Source organism: Caenorhabditis elegans, chromosome IV (genome assembly GCF_000002985.6).
Source record: "Caenorhabditis elegans chromosome IV".
Classification (NCBI taxonomy): Eukaryota; Metazoa; Nematoda; class Chromadorea; order Rhabditida; family Rhabditidae; genus Caenorhabditis; species Caenorhabditis elegans.
In genome coordinates, this window is record NC_003282.8 from 6998531 (window position 1) to 7016597 (window position 18067).

Genomic DNA, 18067 nt, shown 5'->3' on the forward strand with positions numbered 1-18067 from the left:
CCAAAAACCATCAGAACTCCCATTTCGCAAAGGACCTCCCATTGTGCTGATTTGTTTCGCAACTTTGTATGTTTGTACACATCTCGTTAGCTGCTCCAAGCACGATGGGAAGATTCTACTCTTGGGGCAATCTGATTAGGAACATGAGAATGAAAATGATGATGGAAGGAACTAAAATTGCGCAATGTATCTTTATGTGTTCCTTCTTCAAATTTATGCATATTAGATTGAACACATGATACAACTTTTAGAAGAGGATTCATGATTCTTTTTTATGTGAGAGGTCATATTTTAAAAGAGGTTTATGAATGAGCTCTTTATATTACAATGAAAAGTTGTTGAGCAAGGAAGTTTATTTAAATTTTAAGTGTATAAGACCTAGGTAGATCACTGTAAAATCTTGACAACGTGTCTCCTAATTTTCAAGTAACTTTTGAAATTACAGTGAAAAGCCACTAAAATTGGTCTATCAATCGAAAACTAATTCAAAAATTACCGTATTAGCTCTATAATTCGAGTAGTGGTATAATGGACCTAACTCCCAATGATGGTTTCCTACCCTTCAGTTTGAGTGCAGTAACAAGGCTCGGTGAGCCCCGAGCCAGCTCCGTTAGCCAACTATTTTTATTTCAGTTTCATTGGACACAAATCAAAAAAAAATGCATCTTTGTCAACATAATTTTTAATACACATAACCGATCCGAAAATATCTTTAAAAAATCATCTTCGATGTTTTGTTAATTTTTTTGAAATTGAAATGTGATTGATAGCTAATATGCAAAATATAATTTTCTAGGACTTAATTATTTGAATTTTATTTAAGTCTACAAAATAAAATAAGTACACGTGAACAGCGTTGTAGGTATTAATTAAATATATTTTCCACGTGGACTAGTTTTACGGCCCCGACAGATAAGATCAATTAAAGTTCACTTTGGGGGAATCGACGAGAATCGACTATTTTTCGATTGTTTTTCAATTTCGTCGCCTCGTCTTCATCAGAATTCGGAGGAACGTAAAAAAAGAAGAACATTCATCTTTGTAAACAATAAACCAGAGGGCTTAATAATGTTTGACAAAGATATTCCCTCGGAACCATGGTATCATGGACTGCTCCCACGTGAGGATATTAAGGTATGTCAAGTGTTCATGGCCGAGGAAAACCTCGGCCAGCATATCTGAAAATGTATATCAATTAAAAACATTTTCAGGCGATGCTCCGTAAGAATGGCGACTTTCTGGTGAGAAGTACGGAACCGAAGGCCGGCGAGCCACGTCAATATGTGCTCTCGGCAATGCAGAGTGAAGAGTTGGAGGATGCAGGGGTACGGTAGAAGATCGTATGCAGTCTTTCAGAGCCTTTCAAGTATTGAAATGGAAGAGTTTTAGAGGAACCTCGGCCGCGGACATGACCGCGATGCGCGCGGAGCTGCTCAAACAAAGCAAGTATTATCATATTCGCTAATTTTTCGGCCAAAATAATATAATCAACTTTTTTTTCTTGAGCCGCTTCGCACGCAGCTGTCATGGCCGCGGCCGAGGTTCCGAACCCTCTGGCTAAAACTGTCATTTCAATATATAAGGGACCCGGGAAGCCCGTGGAGCGTTCGGTACATTTTCAGTGTCAAAATTTTCAGGTGAAACACTATGTTATGCGTCTCAACCCGAGTAACCAAATATTTTTGGAAGCAAAAGGCTTCGAGACCATAGCCTCACTTGTCAATTACTACATGAACTCGAAAGAGCCGATCAAGAAGATGACAGTTTTGAAGACCCCGATTCTGAAGCAACCATGGGAGATTGAGCATTCGCAGGTGGAGCTCACGAAAAAGCTGGGAGAAGGAGCATTTGGAGAGGTTTGGAAGGGAAAGCTGACACTGAAGAACGGAACCGTTGAGAATTGTGCTATCAAAACCGCTAAACTGGAGTCACTGAACAAGGAGCAGATCAAGGAAATTATGCGAGAAGCACGGCTCATGAGAAATCTCGATGTGAGTTGATGTTTTCTATGAAAATTTATGAGAAGTCGCATTTTCACGGCAAATAATTGAAAATACCGCCTCTTTCCATGAAAGTCATTTTCTTACTGAAATCTCGAAAAGTGGGAAATCGAAGAAATCGATTTTGCCAAAAAAAAAATTTTTTTCAGCATCCGAATGTCGTCAAATTCTACGGAGTTGGTGCAAGCCAGGAGCCGCTGTACGTCATCATGGAGTTGGCGGATTGTGGAGCCTTGGACTCGTATCTTCAAAAGAACCCGAATTTGTTGCCCGGCAAGAAGATGGAAATGATTTATCAAGCAGCTTGTGGAATCGCGTACATGCACGAGAAGAAGCTTCTGCATCGAGACATTGCTGCGAGAAACTGTCTGTACGGAGAGGGCCAGGTGAAGATTGCGGATTTCGGGTTATCCCGTGAGGGAAACTCGTATGTCATGGATCTTACGAAGAAGGTTCCGATTCGTTGGTTGGCACCGGAAACCTTGAAGGCGGGGATTTATAGTCCGAAGTCTGATGTGTTTGCGTTTGGTTAGTCGTTCATCTTCTTGATTTCCAACGAAAATGTGACTTTTTCAGGAATAATGGCTTGGGAGATCACTGAGAATGGGAAGGAGCCATATCCAGATATGAGAGTTTCTGAGGTAGTCGGATATGTCCGTAGTGGACACCGCATGCGGTTTGATCCGGTTTTTGTGGATTTCAGATTCGGAGAATATGTTACGGTTGGTTTGGATTTAAAATTATGGCTTGTGGCTTATAACCACGTTTCAGAAGCACTGCTGGGCCGAGAATCCGGATGATCGCGTGAACATGTCGGATGTTCTCCGCTATCTTCAGACAACTTTTGGGATGAAGCCAGTGATTCTTTCACTTCGCAATCGCACGACGACTGATGATGAGATGAAGACGATGAAACCGCCAATGTTCTCGATGAAGAGAAAGGACAAAAAGAAGCCAAAGTGATCTGATCTTTCGGGAATAAAGTTTTGATATTTTTGACTTGAGATGTTAATTCTAGACAGTAATAAGACCTGAACTTTTTGAAGAGAAGTGTAGAATGCAATAAAGCTTTAAATTCGAAAAAATCCGAACAGTCAAAGATGATTTTCACGATACTATCTTTTTTTAGAGATACTTCCGGATCGGTTATGTGTATTCAAAATTAAGTATACAAAGTTGCTCACTTGTTTTCGAATTTGCGTCGAATAAAATTGAAAAAAGAGCTGGCTCGAAAAGTTGGCTGGGGGATCATGGAGCCTTATTACTGTACTCTGGTTGACGTAGTTGGCTCACGGAGCTGGCTCTGGTTCATGGAGCCTTGTTACTTCCGACTGACAGCAGAGAATCCAGTCTTTGGGAGCAAATCCCCTTATGCCATTACTTATTCGTGACTAGGAATTTTTCTAGGTTTTTTCTAATTGTAGCAGTATCATAGAATGTTGAAATAGGAAACGAAAAAACTTTTTTAAAAACGAAACAACTTTGTATTTTTATTCGTAATTGAAGATTTGTTGAAACAGGCAAAAATAAGTGAAATTTGACAAAGCAAAGTTGAGCAAAAAAGTGCAAGAAAAAACAATATTGAAACAAACATTCATATTGTGAATTGATACTTGAAATTAACGGAAGAAAAATCATTGATTGTAAGGCAACATGTTTAACCTCAAAACCCATATTAGCCGTTTCTTCCCTCTATTCCTTACTCATTTATGTGAGAACTGCAGATGTTGCAAACTCGTCATAAATAACTCGTTTGGGTGATGACAGTAATGTCATGTCACATTAAGAAAAGAAATGAAATCATATGAGATATTGAGAAATACATGAAAATTTAGTTCTGCTGAAACGAAAAAGTGCTCATATTTATGAAAACACTCATTCAGATTTCCGAGAATTATGATAATATCACGGAAAGTTTTATTTTAAAAAATGCTCTGTGCCGCTTTTGTCGATACAACTTCTGAAATTTTCAAAACCACCGCGGTGCCTCCCAGTAGGACTTCAAAAATTTATCTACCCATCTTGAGATCAAAACTTTCGAATAATTTTTGGCGACTGTCTTTTATAAATCAGGTTAAACTCCCAATGGATCTTTTTGCTTTGTCGCCTTATTCAAAACAATATCCCAAATAAATGAAATATTGTAGGATTTGTGTGACAGTTAGAAAACTAACTTGTGAGGCGGCAAAAATGACGAATTATTTTCTGTCTAGGGACACTATCCCCACCCGAGAAAAAGTAAAAACGCCGGCGACAACTACAAGAAGGACGAGGACAAAAGTGTTTCTTGTCAGGAGAAAAGAAGGGAAAAGGGTTTGTCAACATACGGAATACTGAAATATTGGTCCCCAGGGAGATCAAAATTGAAAACGGAAGGTTAAGGGAAAAAGTGGGTGGTTATGAAACATTGAGATCTTATTGAAAACCGAGGGAGAGTTAGAAATGGTTTTGACAAAAAAGTGAAAGACAATTTCGTAACTGTAAAATTCCTTGATATCTTGTGGAAATGTACCTGTCAGGGGTGTGAGGTGATCAAATTTACCGTTGCACCCAAAATGGAGCAATTATTTCTAACCTTTGAAGGCTAAAATGTTTTAAAATTTCAAAACAAAGACAGTTTTTCTTCAACTGCAGGCTCGAAAAACCTTGAGAAGTTGGAAATATGTCAATTGATTTGGAATTTATTCTCTAATTCTGATTTAACGTGAAGTTTATGGATACCAAACTTTAAATTTAAAAAAACTACAAAACTTTCTACAAGCATCCGTATCTCTATTTAAAAATAAAACATTTTCTTACATCATGCAATTGTTTCCCAGAGAGCCAACAACCAGTCAAATCTCGGTTTCAGCGACGAAATTTCAAATCAATCACCTAAAAACCAATAACATGTGGTATGCGAGGCTTTTGGATCTTCCGCCCACTTTATCATTCCCGAATCGCTTTTTTTATCTGCAGGTCAGCTCTTTTTTCTGGTTGAATCTGGGCACGAAAAATCGTATATAAAAGAGATAGAATCAGCATGCTTCTGTCATTTTTCCTCAGAGTTTTTCACCTTCTTATTGTGTTTTTATAATCTTTCTTCTTTTTAGAGATGGGTATAAAAACCCTCATTTGGCTGTCAATACTTGTAGTAGGCATATACTGTGAGATAAGTGATGAAGATGCTCCTGTTCATTATTGTTTTGTCAATCCTCCACCGGTAAGCAGCCATAAATGTTATCAAACAAGCAATGTCAATCAGAGTTTCAATTAAAAAATATTTTTTACTAAATATTGGTTTAATAGTTTTGATAATTGTAAAAGGCTCCAAATTGCAGAAAACTCGTCTCTCCCCAAATCTTCTTCAAAACATCACAACGTGCACCCATTTAGTGTATGGAAGTATTCCAATTGATCGAGACACTGGATATCCACAGTACAGTGTATCCGATGTTGAGTCTGGATATGATATTGACAATATTCGAACTTTCATGAGATTGAGAAAATATCATCCAAATGCCAAACTCTTGATGGGAGTTGTTAGAACAAAACCGTTTGAAGACGCGGCTACATCGGTGAAGGTTGCAAACGGGCTCCGATCTCATGTGAAGAGCAAGTGAGTTTGAGAATTTTGGGAAATTGGTCATCACAGCTTTATCAAAACTAAAATTTATTTTCCAGAAGATTCGATGGTTTATTTGTAACTTTCAACGGCATTCACCTTGAGTATCGAGCCTCAACGAGTTTTCTTGAAACGATTTCAAAAGACAAAAAGATGTCGTTAACATTTGGAGTCACAGGAAGAAGAGTTTTTGCATTTGATGCATTAAGACGACTTCAAGAAATCAATGATCTCGTTGAGTATATCTATTTGGATATGGGAGAATTGCCAGTAAGTATTTTCAGTTTAAAAAATGGTTGACTGGAGTTATTTTTAGTCAAACGAGGAACTTGCCAGAGTCACACACATAAATCCACTTTTCTATAATGGATCAATTCCGTTTGAGGAAACAATTCAAGGAACTGTCGAAGAGTAAGTCAAAATATATAGGTGAATTAGATCCAATACGGAATTTTCAAAGTCTGTCTTTTGAAAAATTCCAAATATCACAGTAAAACTTTTTCACTTTGATTTGTGTTTAAGTTATTGTCAAACATAGCCACTTCCTCATTTTTTGCAATTCATAATTTTGGAAAATGTTTTTTTTTTAATTTTACTGTTTCTTATGTTATTATTATCTTTTCATTTATTTTTTTTACCATCCGATGCTTTCAAAATGTTGAAAGAAAGTTACAAAATTCTGCAAAAAATTTTCAAAAAATGTTTAAAATTCTAAAACATTTTTAATAACGAAGGTTTTTACTCGTTTTGTGTATAAAACACCTATTGTCGTAACAATAAAAATTTAAGGTTGTCAAAAGAAGGAATTCTCCCTTCACGTATCGTAGTTGGACTGACTGCTGGAGGATGGAAATTTGAAATCAAAGAGACTCAAGATCCATTAAAAATCTCTCATGGACAATATGCTGAGAATAATGGAAAACGAGTTTCTTATCAAGATGCTTGTAGAGCTAGAGGAGCTGTCATTTATGATTGGCAGACTATGAATGAAATTACCGTGTACCGTCAGACGTGGATGAGTGTTAATCTACCAACAATTAAGGCTATGGGAGAAAAGGTCGTTGCAACTTATGCTTTAGCTCATGAAACCTATTGAATTCCAGATGAAATGGATATTGGGTCAAAAGTTTGCTGGAATTGGTATTAGCCACGCCCTCTTCGATGATCCACGTGGAGACTGTGGTACAGATCCGTTGCCAGCTCATCGTCTTGTCATGGAACTAATTCGTAATACTATTCCTGCGAATCCAGCCAAATGTACAAGACTCTGCTATTTGGATCCGGAGGAGGTTGAGGAAACATTCCCAATTGATAATCTGAAATCTGACTACTGTAGTCATATTGTTGTTCCATACTTCGCCCTTGATCTCTCCGACAAAATGATTGAAGAGGATAAAGCCGAAGATCTGGTGAAGAAAATTGATGATTGGAGAAGCAAAATAGTTGAAGTGGCACCGAGGGTAAGAACTCTTTGAAACCGTTTTCAGATTTCAAAGGAAAACTATTTCAGCTTATTCTTTCTGTCGGATCAAAACAAGCCTCAACAATATGGCAATTCCTCCTTGGAAACGATTTTCATAGAAAAGAACTTGCTGAAGGTCTTGTTAAAGCAATCAATTCAACAAACGCAGATGGGCTTGAGATTTCGTGGACTTCTCAACCAATGGTCAGCGATTTTGATAAGAAGAATTTGAAATCATTTATCAATGATATCGTCGCAGCGGACACAGCAAAGATGGTGGAGATCGTTGTGGCAACTTCACAACAGAGCGCTTATTCGGACTTTTATGATTATGAGCATTTGAACAAGTTGGTTTACTTTAATATAATATTTATTTTAATTCAAAAATTTTAGAACTGCATCACTAATTGTCCTTCACTCTCATCGTCTTCACTCGGATTCTCTTCCATTCACAGGACATCCTTCACCTCTTCGTGCCACTTCATCAATGACTAATCAAAAAATGAGTTGGGAATCGTTGCTCTCTCACTGGGTCGAAAAACGTGTACTCCCTTCAAAACTTGTATTGTCTCTGAGTGCATCCACTTTATCCATGCAATCACTTGCTGATGTGAGAAGCTCAGCTGCAACTCCATTTGGACAATCAGCTTTTGTGTCAATGTTGAGATCGAAAAAAGGAGATATTCATAGTCAGCAGGAGATCTGTGAAAGCCTGAAGTCTGGAACTGGTGTCACTCATTGGGTTGATGGAGCTGAAGTACCATATTTGAGGTAAGTAATATTTTGGGATTTATGGTGAACTGAGCCCTTTGAGAATTTTATTCTAAATTATTTCAAATAAACTTCCCCAGTGTACAAAGCGAAAAAGTTTAAGCCAATTTAATGACATGAGAAAAACTGGAAATTAGTTTCGTATTTCTATCTCAATTTAACAAAATAATATTTTTAAATTTATATTTAAGTATAAATACGGAAAATGATTTAGCAAGTCAATTTCCAGTGGTTCAAGTTACTACCAGGACCAAAATGTGAATTATCACAAAATGCAATAACTTCAGACGATACGATCAAATGGTAGCATATGAGAATACTCGTAGTGCTCACATCAAAGCAGTATGGGCATCAATGGAAGGTGTTGGAGGACTTGCTCTTCACAACATGCACCAGGACGATCCGAGTGCAGTTTGTGATAACCGTACTGCATTCCCCATTTTAAATGCTCTTTCTCGTGCTCAAGTTTGTCAGACTTGCCTGAAACAGCATGACTTCAAAAAGTGTGAACAACACGATTTCGTGGTTAGCTGCAATTTTGAATTGAAGAGGAGCACTCGTAAGCTTTTTTTTGGATTTTCTGATGTGTGAAATTTGAAACAGAAAATTTTATTTTTGAAAAATTTAATATTTTTCAGCTGTTTTCAAAACGGACATTGTCCCATACGAGCGTTGCACGGAAGTTGTCGTTGAGCAGGCAACACTCACTTTAGGTGGAAATGTGAATTTCAATGATGTTCAACAAGAACAAGTTGTTAAGAATTTGGTAAGTTTTCGCACCTGCCTTGTAGTCTATAATGAGTTTTAGACATCATTGAGGTCAAAAATGGTTAAATGTGGAATGGTGCTTTCACTATCATGCGGTGATTCTGAGAAATATTTGAATTCAATTCTTGGTGGTGAGTTTCATTTTACAATTTGTAAATTACAAATTAAGATCATGTTACCTGGAAGAAAAGCTCTTAAACATATTCCTGAAAGCTTTTTCAGTGCATACTTCCAATATTCGATTTTTTTTATTTTTTGCAAACCTATTACGACTTTGAGAGATTTTAAGGTGGCCGAGGATTCTGAAGTTTTTGAAAATGAAACAAAATCTGAAAAATCTTGATGCGGTTGGGTGTCTGAAAATCCAAAAGTTAACTCGTACATGATTTTTATTGAAAAGCATTTGATTTTTGTTAACTTCGAAATTAAGCCCATAACCAATTTTTCCATATTGTAGACAACATGACATTTGCAATTGGCAACGTGATGAATATTATGGAAAAGTACAAATTTTCTGGAGTACAATTGGATTGTGAAAAAGTGATTCGCAGAGGAAACCATGTAATTTATTAGGTTTAAGAATAAATTACCTATGAATCTATTCAGATTTACTTCAACACATTCGTCAAAAAATTGGCACAGAAGTTTGAAAGCGGCAAGGCTTCCAATGGGTGTAACAGGACACTTTCAGCAAGGCAACCTTTTCATAGAGGTTTTTAAAAAGCTATATATCCCATTATTTCAGATTTTCCCATTACACACAAAAGCCGTCAACGTACTACAGTGTATCTCTATTGAATCGTCTGTCTCACATTGCATTAAGAATGACTGATAAACATTCCGTTGATCTTCCATTCTTCTTCAATCACACAAAGCCTGAGTTCCCGTCAACTGAGAAATTTGTGAATATTTGGAAGAATGTGGGACTGAAACCGGATAAGCTAGTTTTGGAACTCTCGCCATTTGGTTGGCAGACTGGAAAGAAAGTGGGGGAGAAGAAGAAAATGACACAAGGAGTTAATTGTGTAACTGCTGGGAATAGAGCTGTCTACGAACATGATTATGAAACATTGACAGGAATGACCAAACATGAAAATGGAACTATCAACATGCCAATGATTGAAGATTTTAGATACAAAGTAAGTTTCTTTTTTGGCATTTATAGCTCCCGTGATGACTGATTTTGAGATCTGGCGAGACCCCACTTAAAAAAATAAAGTTTCACATTTTCACGAAAGTAGAATAAATTACTGTTTTGTTTAAAGGGGGACTAACGGTTCGGACGATTTTGAATAGACTCAACATGGGCTCAAAAGAACAAATTTCGTAATGAAACTTCTCAAAAAATAATATCAAAAATTTTTTGTGGCAGTTCAAAATTTGAAAAAGTTACACTGCTATTAGGTAAAATCTCGTTTTTACCCACTTTTCCATATCGCGGTCCGAAGTTGCCCTTTTTTTGAATTATTGTTCTTTATTGCATATTTTGGTAGTCTATATCATTTAATTTCGTTTATTACAGTACATTTGAAGCCGATAGGTAACCAATTTTGATGATTTTTGGTTACCTATCGGCTTTTAATGTGCCTTTACCGACAAAATTTAATAAGATAAACTTCCAAAATTTGGAATAATGGATGTACAATAATCAAAAATTTTCAAAAATTTTTTGTAAACTTTTTGAAACAGTAATTTTTTTCAAAATTTCTCAAAATGTGATTGTTTTTGAAAATCTGATAATTTTCCAACAATTTGACGGAAAAATTTGCTAATCGTAAGTCTAAAATCTTTTGAAAGGTTCCATTATGATATTCTGTCATGTTGTATTATTAAAAGTTTAACAAAAGCCACATTATATTATAGCTGAAATCTCTACAAATACAGTACATATAATAATTTTTCTAGAAATTCTGGAAATTCTATCAAATTTCTAGGATTTTTTATTCAAGTATTCAAATTTTCAGATTGGTTACATCCAACGTGAACAGCTCGGCGGTATTGCATTGAATGTAAATGGAGATGACTATACTGGAATCTGTGGGCGTGGATCATTCCCAATTCTGAAATCTGTTTATAGTTCCCATAAGTGTCGTTAATTTCTGAAACTTCACAATTTTGATAAATAATTATTTTATTTCGTTTGATATCGATAATGGATGAGTTCAACTCTCCCACACGACCAAATTTTTTTTTACGAAAAAAAAGGGAAAAAGCGGGGAAGGGGGAATTGGGACACCATTTACAAAATATGAATGGTTTTTGTTCAAAGTTCCCAGTGATAATAATGTAGACTTAGTTGGTGCTAGAGGAAGTTCATTTAACTTGGACAAATTAACAAATTTGTTGATTTTGACGGTGAATATTCTGTGATCGAGGAATTCCTTGAACCAGAAACAAGCTAGTCAAGACCGAACTTGGCAAGTTTTCCTAAGAGACTGTGTGAAACTTTGTTAAAGGCTTTAACAAAATCAAAAAATATAATATAAAGAGATTTTTCTTTCATTAGAAGTGAATGGTAGAGGGAAGCCATAACAAAATTATAATTTGTGAGAAAAAACCATTTTATTGTCGTGAACGTGCCCCCCTCCTTTTTTCCAAAATTTAAAATTCACACGTCGAGTAAATCAAAATACAAAAAATTACAAAAAAATTCACACGTCGAGTAAATCAAAATATAATTCGTTCATTCCCAAACTCACCAGCTAATCACGAGGCTCAAAAAGCGTTTCGCTCAATTGAACACGGTTTCATTATGAAGGTAAGTTCGCGAGGGGATCACTGTGATAGTAGCCGAATTTTCTCTTTCGCGGCCACAAATTGGCAAAATTTTTTGAAAGTGTTCCACTTGAGGGACGGATATAACATAAGACATTAATGTGTGAGCTGATCGCGATCCGTGATCGATGTCGCCTGCACATTTTAGATGCTCTCCAGAAATTAGCAACTCAAAGATCAATTGGCTAAAAGTAGATAAAAAATATTCGAAAAACGCAGAAAATTTGCTGCCAAATTCTCCCCATTTCTGCCAAGTTTCATGCAAAAAAAACAATATTTTCTTTGAGTTCGATGTCTCTTCGTTGTGCCAATTTGTTGTTCAACTCCTCCAATTCTGCAATGTTTTTATTGTTCTCGCAGTGATGACCATCACCTCATGCGGAAAGAAAAAAGCATCAAATAGCAAGGAAAATTGCAAAAAGAGTTTGCAAACCGGCCCTGGAGCAGCCACCGAAGCCGGAGCTGCTTCTTCGTTAGCTCCGGTTGACGCGACCAAGCTTGCCACACCTGTACCAGCGGCGCCAAAAAAGGAAGAAGCTCCACCTCCAGAAGAGCCCAAGAAAGAGGAGAAGCCAAAGGAGAAATCGAAGAAGTCGGCGAAATCGAAGAAATCCAGCAAGTCCAAGAAAGACAAGAAGGATGGAGAGGTAGGTTTTAGTGCCTTCCTGCATGCCTACTTCATATTTTCTGCATTCATTTTTTTGCCTTCATGGAGGACTATGGAATAATTTTCAAATACATGTTTTGCAGGAAGAGAATGGATATGAAAACTGCCAGGATATGACTCCGGATCAGTTGAAGAAGATTGCCGAGCAGGCGGATGAAAAGAAATGATACTTTTTATTAGGAAATAAAGAATCGAGAAAATCATTGTTTTTTTTTTCATTTTTCAAAGGAGTCACTGAAATCGTGTGATCAATCGTTGTCAACATAGAACTTTTTCGAAAACGTACTGTAGATACGTATCGAATTGCTCAGGTTTTTTAGCAACTAGTGTGATAGGCCGTGGCTCTGCGGAATGCCAACGTGAAGTAGACCCGAATAATTCACACACCAACAAGCGACCAAAACTCACATTTTGAGCTAATCGACTCACTGCTACCGATTAAAGTTATTTTATGATATAATACAATTTTTAAAACTTACTTTCCCAGACTTTTGTAGGTTGTATTTGGTCCGTCATAAATAGTCGAGTATATGCTATAGCTCCTCCAAAAAGTCGGCATGGCCCAATCCGTTCCACCAGGAAACATCCAAGCCCAAACAAAGAGACTTGGAGTTGATGCACCATGTAGTGTGCTCGATCCAAAGGAGGATGTGCTTCTCGTTGTCTCGTAGCGATGGACCAAAAGCAACAATTATCGATAATGTTGTACTTGCAGTTTCCACAAAAAAATATCACATGCTCCGACTAGGAGATTATTTGTAAATTTGAAATCTTATGGGGAAGCACATGAAACTTTCAAGATTGATGTAACTTGAAACTTGAAAAAAACTGTAACAATAGGAGTGCAAAATATTGTTATTTATTCTTGAACAATAGTTTTGTCTGAATTGTGGTTTTCTCGGTTTGTTCTGACTCTCCAAATCAAAAAAAACAACAATTGAAAGAAACATTCATGCAGTAAAAAAATAGTCAAAAATTCTATACATTCATAAGTTATAAATGCTTTGTCATTTATAAAACCTCGAATATACATAGTTTTTTTTCGAAAAATACATTTTTTCATTGATCATGTCTATAGAGTTCTAGCAAAACTTGTAGAAAGGGGGGACTCAGAATGTCTCGAATTTCAAATAATCCCCGGCATTTCCCATTAGTCAAGCGACAAGTTAAAACCAAAAAAAAATAATATATTTATTCATCATACCATTTTTTTAAATCTGATATTATATGTTTGCAACGTGGCAATTGGATTCAGAATACTGTAAGTGTCTTTAGTCGATTCTGATGATGAATCCGGTTCGCGCGCACGCGACACTTCCCTCTTTTCTTTAAACATGTGTTCGACGACACACCTCTCGAGAGGCATTCTGTCAGCCGCCTTTGATTTGTTTAATTTATCGATTTCACTGTGTTCGACGAAATTTTGTTTACTCATTGAATTTTTTAGATGGCATGAAATCTCTCACCGAGTTATTCGGTTGCTTCAAGCGACAGCCGAGACAACAAGAAGGTTAGTTATCGATTTTTCACAGAAATTGTTAAGTTATTTCAAAAAAAAAAAATATTCAGAAATATTTGTTTGAAATATTGCAATATTTTTGACATTCAAATTGATCGAAAACGATAAATTAATTATTCTATCCAATTTTTCATAAATTTAGAAAAACAATATTTAAGTTTTTTTAAAATCAAAAGTTCAGCTCAAACTTTCGAACACAATATCCAACCGAACCTGCAAGTGTTTTTTTACATTTTAACAAATGATAAAACAACCGGTATGGAACTAATTTGTGGTGGAAAAATGACGTCACAACTGTATTAAAATACATAAAAAACATGTATTTTAATACAGTTGTTACGTCATAAATGTGTTTAATTCCATTCTGCAAATAAGGAAAAACTACAGTTATTTGTCACTATCTTGTATTTCCGTCCAGACAATATTCTATTTTTTTCTGAAATATGTTTTATTGAACATAAATATATCTTGAACGCGTTTTCATCTATTATATTTGTGTGTTTCAGTTTAGTATAATATTTCAGTTCGATATCTTTTTATTTTTCTATTTGCCGATTTTTATATTTAACAAGATACAATAGAAAGTTCAGAGATATAGATTCCCGAAAACACATTTTCAATTAAGCCTCATTCTACTCATTGCAAAAATTTTGAAATTTGAAGAATTTTAAATTTGATTATTTTTATATTTTTATTAATTTTAAATGAAAAAATTGAATTAAAATCTTCAATTTTGTAAAATCCGCCTTCAATTTAGAACTCAATTTCCGAATTCTGCTTTTTGCGAATAATCAATTCCGCTGTCAGATAAATTGAATCGCGCTCTATTGACAATTTTTGAAAGTTCAGTTCAAACAAAGAATTTTTTGATTTCTAGTCATTTTTCCGTTATTTAGTATATATGTATAATTCTCTTTATCAGTTTCTTTAGTCATTAAATAAAACAGAAATCACCAGTTCTTTCGAATTCACTTCAAATATTTTTAATTTTAACAGAAACGCTCTTCTTTTTAATAGTTACAGAGTTTATAGTTTTCATTATTTTTTCTTTTTTCAGCTTCGTCTCCGGCAAACCCACACGTGAGCGATACCCTCTCTATGGGAGTAGCAGCGAGTGGAATGCCTCCGCCGAAGCGTCCTGCTCCGGCGGAGAGCCCGACTCTCCCCGGCGAAACTCTCGTTGATGCGCCAGGAATTCCGCTGAAAGAAGCACTAAAAGAAGCGGCAAATTCGAAAATTGTTATTTTCTATAACAGTTCAGATGAGGAAAAGCAATTAGTGGAGTTCGAGACCTATTTGAATTCATTGAAAGAACCTGCTGATGCCGAGAAACCCCTGGAAATTCCGGAAATAAAAAAGTTACAAGTCTCTCGAGCTTCACAAAAAGTAATTCAATATCTGACTCTTCACACTTCGTGGCCTCTAATGTATATCAAAGGAAATGCTGTTGGTGGTCTCAAAGAACTTAAAGCTCTGAAGCAGGATTATTTGAAAGAATGGCTTCGTGATCATACCTACGACCTGATTGTCATTGGAGGAGGATCTGGAGGTCTTGCAGCAGCGAAAGAAGCTTCTCGATTAGGCAAAAAAGTCGCATGTCTGGATTTTGTGAAACCATCACCACAAGGAACATCTTGGGGATTAGGAGGAACTTGTGTGAATGTCGGTTGTATTCCAAAGAAATTGATGCATCAAGCAAGTCTTTTGGGTCATTCTATTCGTGAGTATAAATATTATTTCTAATTATAACATAAAGTTATTAACATTTTACAGATGACGCGAAGAAATATGGTTGGAAACTACCGGAAGGGAAAGTTGAGCATCAATGGAATCATTTGCGTGATTCTGTTCAAGATCATATCGCTTCTTTGAATTGGGGTTACCGTGTGCAATTGAGAGAAAAGACGGTAAGCTTTAAGAGATTGAAAATATTCTGAATTCATGTTTATTAATGTTATCCTAGTTTTCAGGTTACGTATATCAATTCCTACGGAGAGTTCACTGGACCATTTGAAATTTCTGCGACAAATAAAAAGAAGAAAGTTGAAAAACTCACTGCTGATCGCTTCTTAATCTCCACTGGTCTTCGTCCTAAATATCCGGAAATTCCTGGAGTGAAAGAGTACACTATAACTAGCGATGATTTGTTCCAACTTCCATATTCTCCTGGAAAAACCTTGTGTGTTGGTGCTTCGTACGTCTCATTGGAATGTGCTGGATTTTTGCACGGTTTTGGATTTGATGTTACGGTGAGTGTAAAAAACGAATTTGGAGTTAAAAAAATAATTTCAAATTCAGAAAAGCCACAATTTTATTGTTTTTTTTAATCTTAAACAAAAAAATTGGTTGTCAACTTCCTTTTTTAAATCCCAAAAATTTAATTTCTGATTTTTTAGGTTATGGTTCGTTCTATTCTACTTCGTGGATTTGATCAAGATATGGCTGAACGAATTCGTAAGCATATGATCGCCTACGGCATGAAATTCGAAGCAGGAGTCCCGACAAGAATCGAGCAAATCGACGAAAAAACTGACGAAAAAGCTGGAAAGTATCGAGTATTTTGGCCGAAAAAGAACGAAGAAACCGGAGAAATGCAAGAAGTTTCGGAGGAATATAACACGATTCTGATGGCAATTGGAAGGGAAGCCGTAACTGATGATGTTGGTCTTACAACGATTGGTGTCGAAAGAGCAAAGAGCAAGAAAGTACTGGGAAGACGTGAGCAGTCGACAACAATTCCATGGGTTTATGCAATTGGTGACGTTTTGGAGGGAACACCTGAATTGACTCCAGTTGCTATTCAAGCTGGAAGAGTTTTAATGAGACGAATTTTCGATGGAGCAAATGAATTGGTTTGTGAACTTTCAAAAATGTGGATTTAATATTTCCTTAAAGTTCGCACAACTCCTGAATGCCCAAATATCACTAAAGAAAAACCTTTAAAAAATCATTGAATTGGAAAAAAATCGCTTTGAATTACCGCGCTATTGCTGCTCTTTGGTTTTTCTCAATTTTGACGTAAATTATTTTTTGTGCCTCAAATTTTCAAGCAAAAAAGGTTTTATGTCTATAAAAACATTTACTTTATGCCAAAAATTTATCTACAATTTCCAATTACAACAATTACTTGCGTCGTGTGATGTATGATGATAATTCGAAAAAAACCATTTTCTATAATTTTTGTATTTTAGATAAAAAGGAAATGCTTTTATAGACAAAAAGCCTTTATTCACTTGAAAATTAGGAACAATTAGGTAATTCAAAGGAGTAATTTATTGACAATAAAAAAGTTTATCAAAGTTAATTAGCAATTTTTAAAATTTTTATTTTGTGTTATCTCAGCATTTAGATCCAGTCTGTGTGTTTAAATTGAAATCCACATCGGCGCTATTCCATCTTTAAAATAATAAAATTGTATATTTTCTAAAAGTTTAATTTCAAACATTTTCAGACGGAATACGATCAAATCCCAACAACAGTCTTCACTCCTCTCGAATATGGTTGCTGTGGACTATCGGAGGAAGATGCAATGATGAAATATGGAAAGGATAACATTATAATCTATCACAATGTATTCAATCCACTGGAATATACGATTTCAGAAAGAATGGATAAGGACCATTGCTATCTGAAGATGATTTGTTTGAGAAATGAAGAGGTAATAATAAAAAGTGAAATAAGTTAAACTAATATCCGATTTTTTAGGAAAAAGTTGTGGGCTTCCACATTCTCACTCCAAATGCTGGTGAAGTGACACAAGGATTCGGAATCGCGTTGAAATTGGCTGCAAAGAAAGCAGATTTTGATCGTCTCATTGGAATTCATCCAACTGTCGCGGAGAACTTCACCACGTTGACTCTTGAAAAGAAGGAAGGAGATGAGGAATTACAAGCTTCTGGTTGCTGAGGTTAAGAAGGGTCCAATTTGGGGGAGAATTTGGGTTTTGGAATGAAATGAACATTGATTTTATTTAGGATCTCTTTTTTAAAATATGAATTCAAAAAAAAAAACAAATAAACCTAAAATCTCAATGTCATTTTATTTCATCACCTACTCTCTTCAAAATTGGACCGTCGGTGGTCGCTAGTAGAGGCAGCTTTGTGACGACCTTTGGCTAAACTCCATCGTGAGCGCCTCTGGTCTGATGCGCCTCCAAAACGTCCACCACCCCTGATGATTTGTTTATTATAGTTTGCATTGTATTTTCGAATCTTCAGGGTTGTTTGTTCTTGACAATTGCCAATTTTTCTAAGCGAAAAGTTTGATTTAATTTTATTCTACTTGGCAATTTTCAAAAACGAACAATTATTCTCTTATCCAGTGTTTAAGTATGTCCTCTCACTTTTTTTTCAATTTCAATCCCGTACTTCTTCCCTATTTTTGGGTAAATCCAAGCCTTTTTCACTCTCTCTCTTAAATGCAATATTGTTTGGTCATTTTACCTTTTATTGTATGTGTTGTAAAAATAAATTGTATTTTACACCGAAAAATGTCCAATTCA

General features: G+C 35.8%; 5 protein-coding genes and 2 non-coding genes across 8 annotated transcripts; 5 read left to right on the plus strand and 2 right to left on the minus strand.

Annotated features, from left to right (window-relative positions):
* The first annotated feature begins 975 nt into the window (after positions 1–975).
* On the plus strand, positions 976–2996 carry C25A8.5 (Tyrosine-protein kinase). Its single transcript, NM_068680.3, has 6 exons — positions 976–1134; positions 1212–1325; positions 1638–1991; positions 2150–2528; positions 2577–2722; positions 2772–2996. The coding sequence occupies exons 1-6, from the start codon at positions 1069–1071 to the stop codon at positions 2961–2963; spliced, it is 1251 nt and encodes a 416-aa protein (NP_501081.1). The 5' UTR covers positions 976–1068; the 3' UTR covers positions 2964–2996.
* A 2096-nt stretch (positions 2997–5092) lies between these two features.
* On the plus strand, positions 5093–10738 carry cht-3 (Chitinase-like protein C25A8.4). Its single transcript, NM_068681.5, has 15 exons — positions 5093–5202; positions 5321–5598; positions 5664–5874; positions 5921–6015; positions 6394–6661; positions 6708–7064; positions 7115–7413; positions 7460–7837; positions 8125–8396; positions 8476–8603; positions 8646–8736; positions 9063–9166; positions 9212–9300; positions 9351–9744; positions 10570–10738. The coding sequence occupies exons 1-15, from the start codon at positions 5095–5097 to the stop codon at positions 10699–10701; spliced, it is 3204 nt and encodes a 1067-aa protein (NP_501082.2). The 5' UTR covers positions 5093–5094; the 3' UTR covers positions 10702–10738.
* On the minus strand, positions 8373–8393 carry 21ur-14807. Its single transcript, NR_056097.1, has one exon.
* On the minus strand, positions 10229–10249 carry 21ur-11554. Its single transcript, NR_056098.1, has one exon.
* A 562-nt stretch (positions 10739–11300) lies between the features above and the next one.
* C25A8.2 (uncharacterized protein) lies at positions 11301–12251 on the plus strand. Its single transcript, NM_068682.6, has 3 exons — positions 11301–11363; positions 11668–12027; positions 12131–12251. Exons 1-3 carry the CDS (start codon positions 11358–11360, stop codon positions 12212–12214), a joined length of 450 nt encoding a protein of 149 aa, NP_501083.2. The 5' UTR covers positions 11301–11357; the 3' UTR covers positions 12215–12251.
* Positions 12252–12604: 353 nt separating this feature from the next.
* C25A8.1 (Peroxiredoxin) lies at positions 12605–12718 on the plus strand (the record flags this gene model as incomplete). Its single annotated transcript, NM_068683.1, has 1 exon — positions 12605–12718. One exon carries the CDS (start codon positions 12605–12607, stop codon positions 12716–12718), a length of 114 nt encoding a protein of 37 aa, NP_501084.1.
* Positions 12719–13423: 705 nt separating this feature from the next.
* Positions 13424–18056, plus strand: trxr-1 (the record flags this gene model as incomplete). 2 transcript variants are annotated; one of them, NM_001307310.3, is made up of 7 exons in its annotated part: positions 13424–13557; positions 14624–15286; positions 15340–15473; positions 15537–15815; positions 15963–16418; positions 17018–17224; positions 17272–18056. In NM_001307310.3, the coding sequence occupies 7 exons, from the start codon at positions 13500–13502 to the stop codon at positions 17476–17478; spliced, it is 2004 nt and encodes a 667-aa protein (NP_001294239.1). The 2 variants fall into 2 exon arrangements, with proteins under 2 accessions (NP_001294239.1, NP_001293761.1); NM_001306832.3 differs by lacking the exon at positions 13424–13557 and having other exon boundaries at positions 14665–15286; positions 17272–17478.
* Between the last annotated feature and the right edge of the window lie 11 nt (positions 18057–18067).

What these genes read in the sequence shown, in the direction of transcription:
- C25A8.2 (NM_068682.6), top strand. An exon ending in AAGACAAGAAGGATGGAGAG is followed by an intron (nt 12,028 to 12,130) that starts GTAGGTTTTAGT and finishes CATGTTTTGCAG; the next exon opens with GAAGAGAATGGATATGAAAA.
- cht-3 (NM_068681.5), top strand. Translation starts at nt 5,095, where the DNA reads ATGGGTATAAAAACCCTCATTTGGCTGTCAATACTTGTAGTAGGCATA. An exon ending in TGGATATGGGAGAATTGCCA is followed by an intron (nt 5,875 to 5,920) that starts GTAAGTATTTTC and finishes AGTTATTTTTAG; the next exon opens with TCAAACGAGGAACTTGCCAG. An exon ending in AACAAGTTGTTAAGAATTTG is followed by an intron (nt 8,604 to 8,645) that starts GTAAGTTTTCGC and finishes AATGAGTTTTAG; the next exon opens with ACATCATTGAGGTCAAAAAT.
- C25A8.5 (NM_068680.3), top strand. Translation starts at nt 1,069, where the DNA reads ATGTTTGACAAAGATATTCCCTCGGAACCATGGTATCATGGACTGCTC. An exon ending in GGCTCATGAGAAATCTCGAT is followed by an intron (nt 1,992 to 2,149) that starts GTGAGTTGATGT and finishes AATTTTTTTCAG; the next exon opens with CATCCGAATGTCGTCAAATT. An exon ending in GATTCGGAGAATATGTTACG is followed by an intron (nt 2,723 to 2,771) that starts GTTGGTTTGGAT and finishes ACCACGTTTCAG; the next exon opens with AAGCACTGCTGGGCCGAGAA.